This window comes from Lutjanus erythropterus, chromosome 9 (genome assembly GCF_056507025.1).
Source record: "Lutjanus erythropterus isolate fLutEry1 chromosome 9, fLutEry1.hap2, whole genome shotgun sequence".
Taxonomy (NCBI): Eukaryota; Metazoa; Chordata; class Actinopteri; order Lutjaniformes; family Lutjanidae; genus Lutjanus; species Lutjanus erythropterus.
Window position 1 is genome coordinate 18,688,609 of NC_139325.1, and position 20,578 is coordinate 18,709,186.

At 38.7% G+C, this 20,578-nt stretch overlaps 2 protein-coding genes across 8 annotated transcripts; both read left to right on the forward strand.

Moving 5' to 3' along the window:
• Positions 1–3,644: 3,644 nt before the first annotated feature.
• wdtc1 (WD and tetratricopeptide repeats 1) lies at positions 3,645–14,251 on the forward strand. Of its 7 annotated transcripts, none has more exons than XM_084726334.1 (16): positions 3,645–3,709; positions 4,350–4,488; positions 4,625–4,708; positions 6,056–6,102; positions 6,575–6,686; positions 8,114–8,301; positions 8,411–8,593; positions 8,727–8,821; positions 9,380–9,495; positions 9,589–9,664; positions 9,776–9,872; positions 9,985–10,155; positions 10,253–10,488; positions 10,765–10,933; positions 11,527–11,719; positions 12,696–14,251. In XM_084726334.1, exons 2-16 carry the CDS (start codon positions 4,423–4,425, stop codon positions 12,891–12,893), a joined length of 2,031 nt encoding a protein of 676 aa, XP_084582460.1. In that variant the 5' UTR covers positions 3,645–3,709; positions 4,350–4,422; the 3' UTR covers positions 12,894–14,251. The 7 variants fall into 7 exon arrangements, with proteins under 7 accessions (XP_084582460.1, XP_084582456.1, XP_084582461.1 ...); XM_084726330.1 differs by having other exon boundaries at positions 3,671–3,811; XM_084726335.1 differs by having other exon boundaries at positions 3,671–3,811; positions 10,768–10,933.
• A 1,065-nt stretch (positions 14,252–15,316) lies between these two features.
• Positions 15,317–19,836, forward strand: LOC146321269 (transmembrane protein 222-like). Its single transcript, XM_084726338.1, has 6 exons — positions 15,317–15,486; positions 15,699–15,783; positions 16,059–16,090; positions 16,613–16,709; positions 17,176–17,306; positions 19,038–19,836. The coding sequence occupies exons 1-6, from the start codon at positions 15,368–15,370 to the stop codon at positions 19,123–19,125; spliced, it is 552 nt and encodes a 183-aa protein (XP_084582464.1). The 5' UTR covers positions 15,317–15,367; the 3' UTR covers positions 19,126–19,836.
• The last annotated feature ends 742 nt before the right edge of the window (positions 19,837–20,578 follow it).

Consider the following 20,578-nt stretch of genomic DNA (forward strand, 5'->3'; position numbering starts at 1 on the left):
AAATCCTTTACTGTTACACAAAAACGAACAAACCTATCGAAGATGCGATGAGATGAGTAGAATAACCTAGAAAATGGGACTTTTACAAGGGTTCAAAATTTGTTTAAATCTATTAAACAGTTTTAAAATGTATGTTTAATTAAACTACGACATAGAAATTGGCATTAATGTGAGTATTATACACTTAAATGCTAAACTGTTTGTAATTTTTGTTGTACTGGCTGCTGCACTAAAAAAAATCTGTTTATTTATTTTATATAAAATGTTTCACAGTCCAAGAAATAGTATTTTATTTTTTACATTTCTATTTAATATATTTTTGTAAATAGGTAAAATAGCTCATATAGATTACATTAAAGGTATATCATATTTGACTTATTATTCTTTTATGTTGTTTATTAGGCCTATTTTAATATATTATATATTCTGTAGGTTGTATGTTATGGATGTTTTGTCTTGACAGAGTCTCAACGTTTTTATTACGTCTAATGTCTTTCTAATACATACCTCTTATGTTAGTCTTTCACATAACTAGGTAGAAGAGTAAAAAAAAGGCCGTGTTGAATTATTTCAAGGAAAGGGGATCCTCAGTGTATATACACACACACATATATATATATATATATATATATATATATATATATATATGTATATATATATGTATATATATGTATATATACTGAAGATCCTTCTGACTTTTTGGGTTTTAAGCAGGAGGTGTCAGAAAAGTTACCACAGGGATAACTGGCTTGTGGTGGCCAAGCGTTCATATATATACATATATATATATATATATATATATGTATATATATATATAGATAGATAGATAGATAGATAGATAGATAGATAGATAGATAGATATATATAGGCTAGAATCACGGCTAGAGATTACATTAGGAAACACACTAATTTTCATTGCTTATTTGAAAATGCATTCTGCTGATCCAGTGGACTCAATTTAAACACTTCTGCTTTTCAGTTTGAATGAAGCTGTTGGTTAACACCAAACAGACCAGCTGTTGATGACAAAGAAGTGAAAATGACACAAATGCTGACATTTCGCAGTAGTAGGAAGTTGGGACATCAGATAACATTTGTAACCTCTCACATAGACTACAGTGACACATAAACTGCAAGTCAGGATCTTTTTTTCTATTGGTTGAAATGCTGCTACTTGCATCACAAACTTTCATCGGTTTTATTATCTTTGGACATGATGTACATGTCTTTTCTTGGAACAATAATAATGAATTATGCACAGTGATAAACAAAAGATAATTCCAAATGCTTGAAAAAAATTACCATCTAATATATCATTAAAACACCTATAATAAAACATGTGAATGCCTTCTTTTTCTATCACTACCAACAGGAGTTTCTGTATTGCTGAGTCTCTGAGTGCAAATGAATCATCGTCCTGTTGATGCTGAAAGGCACGTCTTAGGGAACACGTGTTAGTGTCTTGGCCCTTAGTTAAAATTACAAAGTCAAAAAGAGCTGAGACAAGCTGTAAGAAAAAGGAGTCATATTAGAGATTTTGCTTTCTTGTTCTGTTGTCATCTTTTGACTAGAATACTGTAAAATTTTCTATAACTTGCTGGCAGCAATTAGCTGGTAAGTTGCTATGAATACATTTCAAACAAACAAACAAAAACCTGGCCTTCAATCAGCATGAGGGCAAATAGATGATGACTGAATTTTCATTTTTGGGTGAACTATCCCTTTAGGATAAATAGCACAGAGAGTTAGAACCAAACAAGAAATTAATGGTGGTTAAGCAAAAGTCAAGCAACATACATAAATTCAAGCCATTAGTGCAGTACAGTCTAAAAGTTAAGTGATAGTGAGTTTTTTAATATGGTTTTCACTAATTATTCCTGCCCTCCACATTATTATTTCATCATTGTCTTCTATAATTACATATAATATATCAGCTGATATTCTTTGAACAGCATGTATACATTAACACACATTTTTTGATACCTCAAAAGTGGTTAACAGTTGTGACAATTATTGTATTATCACAGGATCAACAGCTTCAAGCACAGCTTAATAGTGGTCGTAGTGAGCAAGTCTCAGTTTCAACTGTGAAGAGAAGACTTTGAGTTGCAGGTTTGACAGGTCAGACGTCAGAATAATAAAAAGAGGCTTGCCTGGGCCATGAAACACTGCCAATGGACTACTGAAGACTGGAAGAAGGTGTTATTGAAGGATGAATCAAAATTTTAAATCTTCGGTTCATCATACAGGATTTTTGTACGCCATCGAGTAGGCGAAAGGATGGTTCCTCAGTGTGTGACATCAACTGTCAAACAAGGAAAAGAACAGGAAACTGAGGCTACAATTCACACGGGCTCACCAAAATTAGACAATAGAAGATTGGAAAAATGTTGCCTGATCTGATGAGCCTCGGTTTCTGCTGCAACAATCAGATGGTAGGGTCAGAATTTGGCATAAACAACATGAAAACGTGGATCCATCCTGCCTTGTATCAACAGTTCAGGCTGGTGGTGGTAGTGTAATGGTGTAGGGGATATTTTCTTGATACAGTTTGGGCCCCTTAGTACCAAACCATTTAAACACCACAGCCTACCTGAGTATTATTGCTGACCATGTCCATCCCTTTATGACCACAGTGTACCCATCTTCCGATGGCTATTTCCAGCAGGATAATGCACCACTAAGCTCAAATCATCTCAGACTGGTTTCTTAAACATGACAATGAGTTCACTGTACTCCACTGGCCTCCATAGTCACCAGATCTCAACTCAGTAGGGCATGCTTAAACTGACACCAAAGTATGGTCACATCAGATCTTTGATCTACGTCCTTTCTTCATGTGGCTGCTTGCTGTTTACGCATTTTTTCATTCTGTGTGACCAGTATACAAATCTGACTGTCTCATTTTATTCTGTAATTTACAATAAAACTGTTTTTTCCTCCCACACTGCTTGGGGATATACTTAAAGTGACAGTAAAAATCTCTAAATGAGTAACAAGGATTGTCAGTTACAAATTATTATAACATAATACAATGCAATAAAATGGTGTCACTTGGCTGTTTTTTGGAAGTTGCATATCAGCCTACAAAATTTATGTTCAGCTTATGTTTATAAATCATTTCAACATTTGAGTGATTACAGGATGGAAGAGGTTCCAGGTATGTTTAATGTTGTATGAACTCTTTCAAATGTTATGAAATCACTTACAACTAAAATACAGTTGCAGCCATTAAAAGCACTAAAATATCCTCTTTATCTTTCATGTAGGTCTGTGTCAATCCTTGGACTAGTTTATTTAGTTAATAAGTTAATAAATTATTCAATGTGAAAATAAAGATTTTTTTAAAATATGACTTATGAGCCTTTCAATGTTTATTCATTTTATCTGATAAAATATTATTATTTGTTGTCTATTAACTGGCCCCTGGCCTCCTGTCATTTTGCAAAAGTGGCCTTCAAGTAAAACAAATTGTGTATCCCCTGTATAGACTGCATTGTTGATTTTCCCAGGTTATATGCTTTTGTGCGCTTTTCGTGCTGCTGTGTGAAATGTTTGCTAAGGCCAATTGTAATTTGTAGGGGAGTGTGCTTTTATTCTGAAATGAACCTGGACCGGAAGTGTTCGCTGTGTTTTAGCTGTCTGAACGACGTCGCGTGATGATGATACGCTGCTCAGTGGGAGGAGGTTTATGTTCAAGTCAGAGAAGGTATTAGCGTGAAGCCTGTCAACAAACTCATATAGAGTGTGATTCATTACGTCTATTAAATGGACATTTCTTGACAGGAGCCTTTCTAGTTCAAGGAAAGCGGTGAGAATTATTTAGCAGTCGTAAACTGCAATTAAAGCGTTGTAAATGTTAACGTTACATGAAGTGGACGTTTTGTTTAGCTAGCAAGGTAACGCAAATACGCTAACGCCAGCTACTTGGTAAACGACAGGTCTCTTAAAGGCCCGATGCATAGGTAACTAACGTTTCTGGCTGACTAACTGCACCTTAATTTTTAATTGTTGTTAGCTTTTAGCGAAATAGTCAGCTGATTATGATACTGTCAGAGCAGCATAGCTACGATTAGCTTGCTAGCTAACAAACTCGCCTGGTTGGTTGACGGGAGCAAATCCACTGTATATGGCATTGGAGTGAGCAAAGTCTGTTGACCGACTAACATTATATGACATGCTTGTGTTTTAGCTGTTTTTAAAGAAAACATTTATGAGTGAATAATTCAAACACGTGCTGACCACCTTATGCCTACTGATGCTCTAAAACATTTGTCATTAGAACCAACGTAACATCACTGCCTTTCTGTATTACCTTTACTATTTTAGTGTTTTCATCTTCTTTCCAGCTTATTACTGGGAACTACAGAGTAAATGTTATCTGATCTCTGACACCTGGAACCTCCAGCCTGACTCTAATATATGTTTTGTGGTGAGGCCATGACTACTGTCAACATCACCAGAGACATCCTGCACAGGCAGATCAGAGTGAGTGAACAAATGCCAGAGTATCCTAGAAGCTGATCCTGCAGGGGGTAACCCAACTAAAAGGACTGCTCATATTTTTATAAATACCTTTACGTATGTACAAAAGTGTAATGGAGACTTTGATTCCTGTCTTCAGGACAAGAGAGCACCAGGCTTCCAAAGATTTTATCATGTGACTGACCCCTTCATCAAGAGACTTGGACTGGAGGCTGAACTTCAGGTCAGTGACAACAATTGTGTGTGTGCATGAGTTTGTCAGTATCAAAATGAAGAAAAAGAAGGAGAGATACCTCAACTACTTTAAATGCCACGTTTAAAAACAATACAATACTAATATCCAATAGCATTTAATGTACTGAAGCTATAGAAAAGATCTAAGTGCTCATTCAAGACCTCAGTTCAGTCTTTATCGTCTTGCCTGAAATTTTGCTTGCAGCAAAACCAGACAGTGTGTATTGACTTTTTCTGTACACTGTGTGCAGGTTGTTAATGCAAATTGTTGTGAAAGAAGATGGACAGTACAGGTTTTGGAAGTCCTTGAAAACACTTGAATTTTGATGTAGTGTTTTCAAGGTTAGAAAAGTGCTTTGGTTTTGGATAACATGCTTGAAACTGCTTGGAATTGTAAATGCATTAATATCATAATAGTTCACTTTTAGATATAGAAAGAAAATAAGTCGGATATTGCCTCAGTTACATAGGATGCTACTGTCCACTTACAGACGCATGACACATTTTGAAACATGTTTTCATTTAATTTTAACCAATACAGATACTGAGTATTGGATCAGCCCATCTCTAGTAGACTGAGAGTATGGTGCTGTTGCACCTCCCTGTTTAGTTCAGCTAAAATAGACCCTGGGCCATTCACCCAGTTAATGCAGTTTGTTAGGGCTGGTATGAAAGGTGTGAATCAAACCCTGGTTTTGACCAAACAACCGGACAGAAAGCATTTGAATAGAGTGTTCTTGGTCTGCTTCTAAGCAGACTCTGGTGCAGTTTGGTTGTGGTCTGAAAGCAACAAACTGAACACACGATTTTATGATAGCAGATAAGTTATTTTTAGCATGCTTTCAAAAGCTAAACTGCAAATAATTCCATCTGCTGGTTGAAAAAATTGCTCAGGAAGCGATCACATAATTGATCTGTACAAGCCATTTATATATTTATGGAAGTAATTTAGTAACAGGTATGCACTTCAGTGCAGGTATTTTCCCTCATTAATAGGCCTAGAGCTGTTAAAACTACTGGTCTCGTATTCTATGCTTGTCAGGTCATTGAGTCTATTAAGCAGTGTATCAGTCATCAGACATATCAGTCAGTCACTGGAATTTGGTTCCCTCATGTAGGTCCTGATGACACAGGATTATAAGTTACCTGTCAGTCTGTGAAACCTCATTTGGTTTGTTTGTAAATAGTCAGCAGAACATGAACCAGATCAGAACTAAAATGCAACCACGTAGATCTTTTTCCCTTAGGTCCTGACCTAATGACATGAAGTACAGGTGTTAAAACAACATAAGAAGATATTATAGCTTTTTACAGTTTATACTATGTGTCTCCACAGGGCCATACTGGCTGTGTGAACTGTCTTGAGTGGAATGAACGGGGAGAGTAAGTCTTAAAATTTCACTCTCTATACAATTATAATGTCTGACCTGGGATCACAGGCTATAACTATGTCAAAACTCTTATTCTGAGGTACATTGTAGACACTGTATGTACAGTGTTTTGGTTCTAAATGTTGCTACTGCACTGCTTATCTCCAAAAATGATGCAACAAACCCACCATGATTGTCTAGTCTGTTATGGGATCTGTATGCCTCAAATTGCTCTTCAAGCAGTTAATTAATTCATTTGCCTCACACTTGACACCTTTAGTGCTCATGGAGGGATTTATTTAAATCACCAAAATAAATTACTGTACATCAGTTGGAAGATGAAAATCCACGAGCAGTGGATTCAGCTCATTACAATTACTAGTATGTTAGTCATTAGAGTTTAAGATTTTAAATGGCATTAGTGGTAAAGCGCTTAAACAAATGTTGCTTGACTCATCCCAGTGATTTTTTGTGTGTGTGTTCAGTTTACTGGCATCGGGCTCAGACGATCAACATGCCGTCATCTGGGATCCATTCAGACACAAGAAGCTCACAACTATGCACACAGGTCATGCAGCAAATATATTCTCTGTAAAGGTAAGAAGGGCTGAGTGCAAGGTGTATGTATTGAATGGCAGGAGGGAAAGTGGGCTGAAATTATTTTCAGTGGCTTTGTTTACATGCACATTGATAATGTACTCATAAAGTCATTAAGGGGGCGATGCGAGTATGGTATAGCCCAATGGAATGTCATACTCTGGCCTACTGGCCCACACAAAAAGATGGTTTTCAGCTGCCACCACACAGCAAATGTTGACAGCTTTTCTTTGACAGCATGACTTTCAAGTGACTGTTTCCAATAATTGTCTGTCCTTTTAAAAATGGTTCTGACTTATCAGAATTTTTTGTGCACACAGATCAATTCTGACGGTCTATTTGTATGTATCCAGTCATCATTTTCAAACCACATATTTTTCTCCAAGCCTTTTAGGATAATATTTAAGATTGACCTTTCAGAGTGATGTCTCAGAGACTACAGCAGAAGTGGTAATGTCACTCATGAAGTGATGTCTGCAATACTATTTAAATTAAATTATATTTTAAAAACTTTTTCTTGTACTGGCCTGATTGGGCAATTGGCTGATTGTATTTACTGGCCCAGCCTGTATTTTACTGGCCCTATTTCATTAGGCAATCCCTCTTGTTGGAAGATGGGTTGTGTTACTGCATTATCCTTAGAGTTGGAGTAAGATAAGAGGAGTACTCAGATTTTATTCTAGTTAAATAGCATTTTAACCATTAAAGGCTTTTCTGAGTTCAAGTTTTGTATGTAAAACTGTTAGTCACTTTGCTCTGTCTCACCTTACCCTCTCTTTAGTCATTAAGAAATGCTCCCTATGAAAGAAGTTCACCTCATGTACATTAGGTGGCACTGTTGGCCATTTAATGAAGGACATGTTGTTTAGAGAAAAACCGTCTTTGTACAAGTTTGACTATGCTGTACCTGTTCAAGGCTTGGTTGTATTGCCACAAGGGCATACCACTGTAGATTCACAACAGAAAGCTTGGGAATGAGGTCAAATACTCAAGGGAAAATGTTACAGTGTAAGATAATATGGAGCAGATGTTAAAAGCCATTTGTGAGAATATGAATGTGGGAATATCGATGCATTTGTAGGGCTTTCAACACCTTAGAAATGGTTACTAGCAATAACTGGATTATTGTAATTAAAAGAGTAGTCAGTGTGCGTCCCTGTGGCTCGGTTGGTAGGGTGTGCGCACCATGTGTTGTGGCTGTTGGTCCTCTGCAGTGGCTTCTGGTTCGACTCCCACCTGTGGTCCATTTGCTGCATGTCTTCCCCTCTCTCTGCCCCCTTTCCTGTCATATCTTCAGCTGTCCTGTCACAGTGAAGGCAAAAGCCCAAAAATTAATCTTTGAAAAAAAAAAAAAAAAAAGAGTAGTCAATGTAAAAATTGTGTCTGTACTCATCAGTTCATTCTGGTGTTTTTTTCTGTCCATACAGTTCCTCCCTCACTCCGGGGACAGGATTTTGGTGACAGGTGCAGCTGACACAAAGGTCCATGTGCATGACCTGACAGTGAAGGAAACCATACATATGTTTTCTGATCATACCAACAGAGTCAAGCGCATCGCCACAGCGCCCATGTGGCCCAACACCTTCTGGAGTGCTGCGGAGGACGGCATCATCAGGTTAGAACCCGAGGACCAAAATGAATTAAAAATCTTGTTTGAGTCTAAAGATATCCCTTGCCTAACTTTGCTGCAAGTCATGAGTTCACTTTCTCCTTGTTCACTACAGACAGTATGACTTGAGGGAGAGCAGTAAACACTCTGAGGTGCTGATTGACCTCACAGAGTTCTGTGGTCAGCTGGTTGAGGCCAAGTGTCTTGCTGTCAACCCACGGGACAACAACTACTTGGCAGTGGGAGCCAACGGGCCTTTTGTTCGCCTTTATGACATCAGGATGATTCACAACTACAGGTTAGTTAATATTTGATGTCAGTCTATAGTAATTATTATTCAACAACCACTCAAATGTGGCACTTGCCTCATTTGAAGGTTGTGACAAACACCTGCTCAACTGGGTTTTAACTTTCTTTTTTTTTTTAAACAGGAAATCTATGAGTCAGGGGACGTCAGCGGCTGTTCACACATTCTGTGACAGGCAGAAGCCGATCCCAGATGGAGCCGGGCAGTATTATGTTGCAGGTACATATATGTCTGGTATCAAATTTATTTAAAGGAGAAATGTGTAACACATTTACTGCACTAAATAGGATTATGAATCACAAGTTTCATCACTAGACGATATTATATGCATTCTTTGGACAATGATACGATATTTGCAGATATCACATAGTTTGGCATAATATGATTTCGATACAATTCACTTCAGGGGCCTGCGATCAATTATGCCTATTTAACACAATCAGTTACATCTATGTCAACTCACAGAGAATAACCCAAGTTATGATCAGAAAATTTTTTGACAGAACTCTTCCAGACATTTGTCACACAGACATGCCATGGGAATTCCAAAATAAAGGTGCATTTTAAAGATTAGCTGATCAACTTATAATGTAGTACTCTAGTATTTGAATTTGCACTACAGTACACATTTTACGTTTTTTGTCTCTGTTATACATTTCCCCTTTAATGGGTGCATTTGTATAGTAATTACATAGTCATCAGGAAATGTGCAGGTTGAAGGAAATAGACTGTGAAGGATGTGGTTGAATCACATGACCCTCTCTTTTAATGCTCCAGGGCACCTGCCAGTGAAACTCCCAGACTACAACAACCGCCTGAGAGTCCTGGTGGCCACCTATGTCACCTTCAGTCCAGATGGCACTGAGCTGCTTGTTAACATGGGCGGTGAACAGGTAATGCTTTTCAGAACAAAGAATGATTGGTTATGCATTATTTATTGCTGTTTCTGTCTTTAAAAGTTGATTTCATTTTTATGGTTCTTCTAGGTGTATCTGTTTGACTTGACATTTAAACAAAGGCCATACACCTTCTTGCTTCCAAAAAAGTGCCAGTCATCAACAGGTGGGTCTGTGCCATCTATATTAGCAATACATCTTGAATGGTGCCTTATAGATATAATTAAGTGATATATATAGAGATGTATTGTTGGTTTCTGAAACCTTTGCTTCGCAGGAGATGTACAGAATGGAAAGACAACCAATGGCGTCTCGAATGGACTTCACTTGCCAACCAGCCATATTCGATTTGCCGGAAGTAAAATACACTCTAGGTAATTGTCTTTTCACCCTGTCAGTGATGGTTTATTTATACACAGATTAACTATTAAAATGTTTGAATATGTGCACACTTGAATTATGTTTCTTCTGCTCTCTTTGCTTTAGTTCTACTGAGCTCCCTCCTCACTTGGAGAAGATAAAGCAACAAGCTAATGATGCATTTGCGCGGCAGCAGTGGACGCAGGCCATCCAGCTATACAGTTTAGGAATCCATCAAGCAAGCTGCAACGCCATGCTTTATGGGAACCGGGCTGCAGCCTACATGAAACGCAAGTGGTACGAGTCAGAGTGTCACTGCAGGAGAGACAAGTCGTTATCATCATTGACTTCTGAAGGCTATAGAAGCACTTATCAAGTGTTCTGTGATTCACAGGGATGGAGACCATTATGACGCCCTCAGGGACTGTCTGAAGGCTCTGACTCTGAACCCAGGTCACCTGAAGGCTCACTTCAGGCTGGCGCGGTGTCTGTTTGAGCTGAAGTATGTGGCCGAAGCTCTGGAGTGTCTGGATGACTTCAAAGGAAAGTTTCCAGAGCAGGCGCACAGTAGTGCCTGTGATGCTTTGGATAAAGACATCAAGGCTGCTCTGTTCTCCAAGACAGAATCAGGTAGAAAAGAGTCAATTGGTACTGATGTGCAGTTCTCATTTGTCCAACAAGTATGTGTGCAGGTGGTTCTTGAAATGAACATGAAAGCCACACTGCCACTGGATTATTCTGGTCACTTACAATGTATGTATATGCAACTATGAGAGAGAAACTAACAATTTCATACAAGCTAAATAAATATTTTTTAGGTCTAGAAACTGGCTTTAGGAACAGCTGTGTTGTATGTGTGTATAAATGTGTTAGTTTTGCATATCTCAGAGTTGTTTTCTTCACCAGCAGACGATAAGAAGGCCAACAGCTCCATCAGAATCCACTCATTCAGTCGTAAGGAATCCATCCCTGAAGATGAGTTGGTGCTGAGAGAGCGCAGCTTTGACTACAAGCACAGATACTGTGGTCACTGCAACACCACCACTGATATCAAAGAGGCCAACTTCTTTGGAAGGTCAGTAGAGCTCACTCCCAATCTGCTGAGGTTCCACCGGGGGCCAGTCATGAGCTCTGTAGCTAGAGAAAGAGAATGATACATTTACAATGGAGAATAAGTAGACAAAAAAACAACCATGAAAAACAGCTTTCAGTCAGAAATGTAGGCTCTGGGTGTTGTATCTGCAAGGTTTTGTTATAGGTCAGACATTTCTTCAAAAATTTAAATTTCCACTTTTATATTATAAAGACCTTACATTTCAATACAGGCAAATAATTTCTTGTATAGCTGTATACAAGACTGCCAACTCGGAAGGTGATTGTCAACAAAAAAAATATTGAACTTTCCCCTTCTTTGTTTGTTTTGTTGTATGATGTGTAAAAAAAACCATTCACAATGTGTTGCTTAGCAAAATATTTTTTCCTAATTTCACTCCACCTCATTACCTGGTTTCCCATCAGTCAAGTCTAAATAACTAGAACCACTGGAATGTTATACAGTACAAATAATGTCTTCAGTTTTGTGATTCCTTGTAAATACACAATGTAACTAAGAACATCGGCTCATCGGGCAGGTCTAATTTGGTGTTAATGGTTTCCATTTCTCCACAGTAAAGGCCAGTACATTGTTAGTGGCTCAGACGATGGCTCCTTTTTTATCTGGGAAAAGGAGACAACAAATCTGGTGAGGATCCTGCAGGGGGACGAGTCCATAGTCAACTGCCTGCAACCCCACCCCAGCTACTGTTTCCTGGCTACCAGTGGTATTGACCCAGTGGTTCGATTATGGAACCCTAGACCAGAGGTAAGTGGCTTCTGTGTATTTATAATGTTTTTTGTTTTTTGTTTTTGTTAGAATTTGACAAAAGTTGGGGCATAGTGTGTCATGGTTTCAATTCATAATTCCAAAATTACACATTGATTCCAGGACTTTTAAAACTGTAATAATTTATTATATGGAAAAGGTACAATATTTGTTTGTGTTGTAGAGCTGTAACAAAAAGTTGGAAGCTTCATTCATTTAAAATCTAAATCAACACATGAATGCTGCACATCTTCTTTTTTTGCATGTCTGTTCAAACTGTTTAAACCCAGTATTTCTGCACAGTTGCAGATAAAGTTTAGGCTGCACTAATATTATTAGTTTTATGCTGTCTATAGAATTAGATTCCAGTTCTGATGTGTAGAATTGTTTCCCACTTCTGTGATTCAAACATTTCCAATAACTCCAGAGTGTTCCAAAAATCCAAAATCCAAATTTATTGATAAAAGATGGATGTAATCATTTCCCAATTTCACAACATGTTTTATGTAACAAAATATTCTGCTTCAATCTGTATTTGCCGCCTTTTAGCCTTTCAAAAGCAGCATTTTCAGCATGGTCTAAAAACCCAGCCGCAATTTAATAGCACTATAAATTACATTTATGTTGACAAAACAGACAAGTTATGTTCATTAAAGAAAGCTGATGTAATAAAAAGAATTAACTTATGTAATCTGATGAATCACTTTGTTCAAATTGACAATTTTGTTGGAGGTTTTTTTATTTGTTTTTTTTTTAGGGTGATGACATAAAATATGACAACAGACATTCAGTGCTTCATTTGAAAACCCCAGCAGAAGCTTTGATTATATAAAAAAAGATAAGAGAACAATTTGGTCCAGTTCTAATGTTCTTTATAACTGAGCATGTAATGAAAGATACAGATATCTTTAACATAATTTACCATCACAGCTGATTCTCTTGCCATTATCTTGCCCTCTATCTTATTATATTACAGACAGAATGTGAGAACGGGCGGGTGGTGGAGGACATGGATGGTGCTGCTCAGGCGAACCAGCGGCGTATGAACGCTGATCCACTGGAGGTAATGCTGCTCAACATGGGCTATCGCATCACAGGCCTGCGTGGCGTTGGCCCGGACGGCTCAGATGACGAAGACAGCTCAGAGGGACAGGTGCAGTGTCGGCCGAGCTAAACGAACTTTCAGCCATTCTTTTGAATGGATGTAGGAAGTGAAGCACTCTCCCAGCTCCTGTTTGAATCTTAATTTCCCCCCTACCTGACAGAAACATTGAGTGAATGTCATGTCACATCTCTGCACTATGCATCGTTCTCCCCTGTCCAAAGAGAGGACCTGCGGAGACCACTTTGGGGAGAGGAATTCATGGAGGGTGGAGAAAACACCCATCTCGCCCCTTAAAAGCACCGACAACACCTCAGCCTCTCCCTCCACCCTGTGGTGGCAGGGGTGGGGACACCTTTGAGGACCTTCCACGTCACTCCCCAGTTCCTCACAAAGAAGAAGGAGGAGTTTAGCACTTATCCCTCCTCAGGTTTATGTTGGAGAGACACACAACATGTAGAAGGAGAATCCTGCGGCCAGGCGACCTATTTTCAGGTCGGTCGCAGCGTCCTCTGTAGAGGATCGGATCACAGACCAGAAGACGGTGCTTTGTTGAATCCAGGCTGCTCTACCGTCGGAGCGAAGAGTCTTAGTGCCCGCTCATCTCAGAAAGGCTGCACACCCAAGTCATTGATTCTGAGTTATCATAATTTCAGTTGGCGTTTTGGTCACAGGAAGCCTAGAATTAATTGTCACTCGCCAAGTTGTGAAAGTCACAAGTGTTGCTCTGATGAAATGTGTTTATGACTTTTGTTTAGTTCATAACTGTCAGAAAAAAACAACTGGTTTCTTCTGCCAAAGGTTGTCATCGACAATTTCAATGGCCAAGGATTAATGTTTGTTTTCTTTGTTTCATTGAAACATAATTTTGGCATACTGCGCTCCTTTTAGTTAAGAGGTTTTACTACAATAGATTGTTGACAAGATCAACAAGATATCAATGAAGAAATATTTGTAAAAAACAAAATAACTTTCTAATACAGTTTTTTGTTTTAAATCGAGTCCCACTGATTGCAAATGTTGTTTGGCATGACATGTCAGTGTGAAACTTCTGTTGGGTATAAGTGGGACACAGAGGCTAATTTGTGGTATATGGCAACTGAGTGATGGGGGTTCCTGCCTACTAGCTGCGTGGCTCTAGCACCTGCTGCAGTCAGGTGTTCAGTCCTGCTTGCATGAGGCTTCTCTGACCATAGATGTGGGCAAAAAAAGACACAGAGCCATCCCTTTCATTGCTCAGAGAGCAGCTCATTGGGTCTTCTTTGCCCCCAGATGGGTTAAATATTAGGGAATGGGTCCTCAACAACATGCAACACTAGGCTTCCATGTGTTTTACTTTGTTCATTAATTTGAGATACGCTGTTTTTCTTTGAGGAATCCTATTATAACCTTTGTTGCAAACAAAGTGAAGAATAAAGTTATTGGACACCTTTTTGGCTCTTTTCTTTTGTTCTTTAAATGGTCGTGTTAATGATCAATTGTTTGTCCTTTTAGTGTAACATTTATACAGCAGCACTGACACATGACTAACTAGGCTGGGAAGATATATGTAGGTGAGGCTACGGTGTGAACTCATTCATCAGTGTCTGCTTTACTCCCTGCTTTTGCTGACTACTAGGCAACAAATATGAACACAGTACATCAGAAGCATGAGTAGTTTGGGGGAGCATCTCATGACCCATATACTGTGCAGTAATGAGGTGACCCAGCTTTAGGAGTAGTGGAGGTTACAGTGATAAAGCTCCCAGCTGAGTACGTGCCAAATAAGGCTGAAATGACGCAAAGACTCAAGATTAACATGACTAAAAAACTAGTTCTTTGTTTGATTAATGTCTGCAAAATAATGTTGAGCACTATCAACATTATAATGTAGCCATTGATATTGTATTATGCATGAATAATACGATATAATGTATATATAATATAACATTGGACATACATTCACATGAGATATTTTTCTGGATTGAGTAGGCCTACTTTTACTTAAGTAAAGCAAGCTCCTAGTACTTCCCCACCACTGTCACTTTATTAATAATAATCATCATGCCAGTAATAAGAAAAACTTAAATATAAATGCAGATAATAATATATGAGTAGTATTGTTTTGGTAAAAACTTGAATAACTGGAACCTAACTGTACTAATGAAAATGCAGTAAACTGTGGTAAACAAACAAACACTGTACAAATAAACGGTGTTGTGCCCACTGACCGACCGCGGAGGGTCGTGTCTTCAAGGGAACCCTTAATTAGCAAGCCGTCTCGCGAGATTTGTAAGTTTTGTCTGTTCACTGTACAGCTCATAGGCAACAATTATGTTTTTAATGTAACAGCGCTGCGCTTTAGATCTGGGTATGGACAAAAAAACACGTTAGGATTCAGGAAAGATTATGGTTTGGTTAAAATGACAAGTCTCGCGAGATATTTCGCGGGTCCGGGGTTCCTGTCAAGACACGACCCCGATGGGACGACTGCGCGCTTCCGCTTCCACGCCGCGTTCGTCGCGCTGGCTGTGCGTCACTTGTCATCCCTGCCTGTCACTCCAGTGATGGCGGAGGTGGACGATACCGACGTGATGATGAATTACCACGGCGATTTCCACAAAAGCGACAGAAAAAACAGCCGCTACCCCTACTGCGTTGTCTGGACGCCTATTCCTATTTTATCGTAAGAAGCTAACACATGTTGTTTGGCTGTTTTTGCTAGCGTAGCGTGTAAAAGCTTGCCTTTCAGCCAGATATACGCCAGCCGTTGGTTAAAGCTCATTTCTTTTTAAATAATTTTTGCATAAATGTAAATAACAGTATCCTTTCACAATCAAACGTGCATGAATCGACTCATATGTCGCCGTATTGTTGTCTTCTGGCTGCATCCTGCAGGTGGGTGCTCCCCTTCATTGGTCACATGGGTATCTGCACCTCTTCTGGGGTTATACGAGATTTTGCAGGATCGTACTTTGTCTCTGTGAGTATGGCTTATTTCAAAACAAAACATTTAACCTATCGATCTGTTCTCATCACGTGTAACATTTCACTTAAGTGTAATGGCTCAGCAGATTCCAGTAAGATAGAAATGAAAATGCAAACCTGGAATCTGCAGGGTAAAGCAGCTCAATTGATGATGATTTTAAGGACTATAATTAGCTATAACCCTCTTCAAGCACTATAATGTTAAATCAGTAGAGGACTTGAATGATTCATTAAATTGAATTATTTGAAGTTAATTGTGACTTTTTCCAGGAGGACAACATGGGGTTTGGTAGACCAACAAAGTAAGTTTATCAATCCAAATATTGTGTTTTTAATAGGATTTCAACAAAGATGTGGCAGAATATCAATATTATATCAATACTGTGATATGAGACTAGATAATATTGTCTTAGATTTTGCATACTGCGATTTGGCATACGTGTAAGTCATTTCCTCAATTAAAAAGTAAAATTATGTGTTTTCTTTATAAACTTACCAGACTGTTCTAAGAATGCTACCCCCCCCAAAAATGGCTGAGATTCCCCAGAACGCTCCATGATTCCCATTCATTTACCTTTAACCACTTAGTCACTATATCCATACTACCGATGATTATTTGTCAAAAATCTCATTGTGTTACTATTTTGTGAAAGCACCAAGCGTCATCCCTACAATATTGTACAATATTGATGACAAGGTAATCGTTAAAAAATATTGTGATATTTGATTGTGTACGTTTCGCCCTGCCTTAATTTTAACACTTAGGTCACACCTAATTACACATTTAAATAAGCACTTTGACTGATTATTAAGTAATATTGCAGGTATTGGAAGCTTGATGTGGACAAAGTGTGTGGCAATGGTGCTGCTACATGGGACAAAGCAGTGCATGATGCCTCGGAGGAATACAAATGTAGGCCGGTAAGACAACATTTAGGAACTTTCCTCTGGTCAAAAATGTGTTTTGCTTCTAGTCACTTAACTTTGATGTTTGAGTTTCACTGTAGAGAATGATGGGTGTGCAGAGTTTGACATGAGAAGGGTGTTTTCACATTCATCTGCTGAAGGGGGAAAGTTACTCTGTGCAAGAAATCAATTGTCATCTAATATGCAATGCAAACTTGAAACTGGATTTGAATAAAAAAAAAATATAAGTATATTCATAGATTCTGGATTAGTCAACAAGGGAGATGGAGTACATGTAATTTCAAGAATTTTAAAGAAGTAATTGAACTTTTCTTTAGGAAAACCATGATAAACACAATTTAATTTAATATTCAAAGATTCTTTTAATATAGCCCTTAAAACATGTCTGCTGATGATCTTTAATACTTATTTCCACATAATTATTTATTTAGTAATGACTATTTTTTCTGTTTTGTTGAAGCACAATCTGTGCTTAGATAACTGCCATTCCCACGTTGCCATGGCCCTCAACCTAATGCGCTACGACAACAGCACATCCTGGAACATGGTGAACTTGTGTGTGCTGTCTCTTATTCATGGAAAACATGTGAGGTAAGTGCTTTAGCCTCATTCTGCCATTTGTATAACCAATAAGAACAGTTCATATGAAGAATCAGAATCCTGCAGCACACCCAGGTTGTTATTATCCAAGCTTAAAGCCATATAGTTACAGCTGCAGCAGGAACAGGAAGGACAGGAAGGACAACTGGGAAAAAAAATCACAGACTTTGAGAATGATACCAATACATTTATTTTACACAGTATTTTTCAGGATAATCAAATACATTACACCTTAAAAATACATACATATAAATACATACAAGTTCAAATTAACACACTAAAATATATAACACAACATTAATCACAAATTATAAGCAGCTCAAAGTGCAGATTAATGGGCTTATAATATCATGACATCATTAGGGCACGGGTAGATCTGACTACATTTGTGTATTTCATTGAATTAATTTGTTGCTTAGATGTATTCTTTTGGCGTGTTTGACAGTTTTAGCCTTACACTTTCAGCAGACAGGTGATCAAACACAGGGGTTTTCACAGTCTGAGACTGTGGGCCTCCTCTCAGACAACACTTAGATAAAGCTTTACTCTCATATCTTATAAGTACAACAAGTCCAAGGCTTTGTAGTAAGATGATATAAAAGCACAATGAAATTTCTTTGCCAGCAGGTCTCTGAACGCTTTTCTCTCCTCCGTCTCTCTTGCACATCGAGCGCCACAGGATTTTCTTCTATGAATGATGATGCTCAGTGACACTGGATAAGATTTTAAAGAGAATTGATTGATCAGTAGGCAGTGATTTTATACCCACTGACCTCTTATCTCACATATAACCTGCTCCTGAGCAGGTTACGCATTCAGCATGAGTTGCCATGGCGATGTATCCATCCAGCACCCACTACTGTAGGACTGAAAACCCAGGGTTAATCCTTAAGTTGCCTCGCTAACCCTGAATGTTGCTTTGCAGTGCAGGCCTCTGGTCTCTCTGTTTTTTGCTGGTGCCATTTGTTACATCACTTGGGTTTCAAGTCAGTTTTATTTATATAACCCAAAATTAGAAATCACGCATTTGCCTAAAAGTAATTTACAATTTGTACAACATATATCTTCTACATGATTCAGATAAGAAAACACTCCACACACACACAAAAATCTTTCATGGTAAACACGGACAGACATGCATTAGGTGTCGTATGTGAGACAGGAGAAGTCCTAGAGGGAAAACATGGCTGTAAACACTACTTGACTAAACACACCCACAACATCTTCATCACAAACATGTACACAGTATTTTAAACTGCTCTGCTGCTGGATGCTGATGAGCATTAAGAGACATATGGCTCAGAGAACCCCCCTCATTATTCTCCGCTGACCCACATAGAGAGCGCTGGCGTCACAGTTTGTGCTGCCTCTGCACATACACTCCCACGGCACAGGAGTCTTTTTAAAAAAAGGTAGTCATGTAATTCATCACTGACAGCAGTGTCCCCCCCGCTCTGTGTGTCACCACTGAAGGTCACCTCTGCGATGGGGCTCCCTACACCGGCTGGGTGGAAAGGACAGTAGGACGCAGGCAGGGGTGCATTCGGGAGGGAGGTGGGGGGGGCTTGTGGGCCCATGGGAGTAAAGGGATTGAACGATGATAGTTCAACACACCTCGCACGTCCTTGTCTGTCCAAAAACTGTCCACACACACACACACACTCACAATCTGTAGCAGCTGATGATTCCACTAACACACATTGCCCTCTCTGTATCCTTCAGCTGGGCTGCGTTCCTCAAGACCTGGCTTCCCTTCTTCATGCTCTGCGGAGTCCTCGCCACCTTCATCCTGACATTAAACCTTCATTAGTGGAGTGAGCAGCTTGGCAGGATGACTCACAGACTTTGGTTTACTTTATACATCGTCGCTGGCTGTTGAATGATGTGTTTTGACAGGACATTTGTTTGTACAAAAAATTCCAAATGAAGGACTTTATTGTTTGTTAGTGATCTAGTTTTAAGGAGGGTGTTTAAAGGGATACTTCAGGTTTTTTTGAAGTGGGGTTGTATGAGGTTCTTATTGATAATCAGTGTCTTACTTGCAATAGATGGCTGTCAGCACCCCAAGTTTGGGAAAGTAGAGAGGAATACCAGCATGGAGGTGAAGCAATGTACTGTTAGCCCATGGTTTAACATTAACCATTAACTGCTTATGGTTGGAAAGAGCGATATTTGGCTTATATGACAGTGGTTTCCCATTAGAAAAGGCTGTCTGATGGCAAAGGTAATGTGGTAAAACTATTCTAAATATAGTGTACATTTAAACATATATTTATATATGTGTCAGGTGGCTAAAATACATTTTCTAGTTTTCACGTTTTTCGGTATTCCTCTCTGCTTCTCCAAACTGGGGGCATGTCAGCCACCTTTAAGTTTAATACAGTATGGAGTACCTCATACAACGGCACAAATTATCCAAACTATCCCTTCAGGGGCAAAGCCCAGCCATTTGTGGTTTGTTTTGAAATCAATAATTAATTTATGTTTTAACAGTTTGTGATTATGAGTATTTATGATTTAGTAAGGCACTTCATCACTGTTTTTCACATGGTGGGTTTTTCCAAGAGAAGAAGTTCCTCTCCAGATTTCACCACAGTGGAGCAATACTGCTCAATCCAGAGATGTATTATTCAAGAGTGGCAGTGATGAATGTGTTTCCAGACCGGCTAATGTACATTTCAGTGATGAATCACTCCAAAATGGACCATGGAATCTTTGTGCCGAAAGTATTCATCAATTATTTGTCTAAGAGATATGAGCCTCTACCAAAGATAGAATGATGTAGGGCCCACATGTGATAAATAGTGGTATTCTGCTGTAAAAATGCCCTCCTCCCTACAATCCTCTTTCCTCTGGCTGATGAAGACAAATGTGTGAAGTGTTTTCTTTAACATGAGTGTAGTATTTGTTTTTCTCCAGACAGAAGTTGAATGCTTTCTAATAACTCTGCATCATCATGCTGGAATGTTACTAAAACTCACATTATAAGCAATACTACAATAAATGACATTCTTATTTATTTTATTGCTTTGATGCTATGAACCTAAAACAGTATTATTTCTTATTTTATATCATTATCAGTGTAATGTTTCTGTAACTTATTTTTGCATGTGCTGCGTACAAAGCTTTCATTAAGTCTCCCCTGGCAGACTGTGGTGGAGGTCACAGGCTGTGGATGCCCTGATTGTCCTCTGTACCTTTAAGGGAACCACGTACCTTTTTCATCCAACAGATTCTGCGTGACGTGAGCTCCCATCAATTTT

Excerpts from the sequence above, each read along its gene's own strand:
- wdtc1 (XM_084726334.1), top strand. The coding sequence starts at position 4,423 with ATGTTTTGTGGTGAGGCCATGACTACTGTCAACATCACCAGAGACATC. Across the intron at positions 8,822-9,379 it reads CGGGCAGTATTATGTTGCAG|GGCACCTGCCAGTGAAACTC; the intron begins GTACATATATGT and ends TTAATGCTCCAG. Across the intron at positions 9,665-9,775 it reads AAAGTGCCAGTCATCAACAG|GAGATGTACAGAATGGAAAG; the intron begins GTGGGTCTGTGC and ends TTTGCTTCGCAG.
- LOC146321269 (XM_084726338.1), top strand. The coding sequence starts at position 15,368 with ATGGCGGAGGTGGACGATACCGACGTGATGATGAATTACCACGGCGAT. Across the intron at positions 16,710-17,175 it reads AGGAATACAAATGTAGGCCG|CACAATCTGTGCTTAGATAA; the intron begins GTAAGACAACAT and ends GTTTTGTTGAAG. Across the intron at positions 17,307-19,037 it reads ATTCATGGAAAACATGTGAG|CTGGGCTGCGTTCCTCAAGA; the intron begins GTAAGTGCTTTA and ends TGTATCCTTCAG.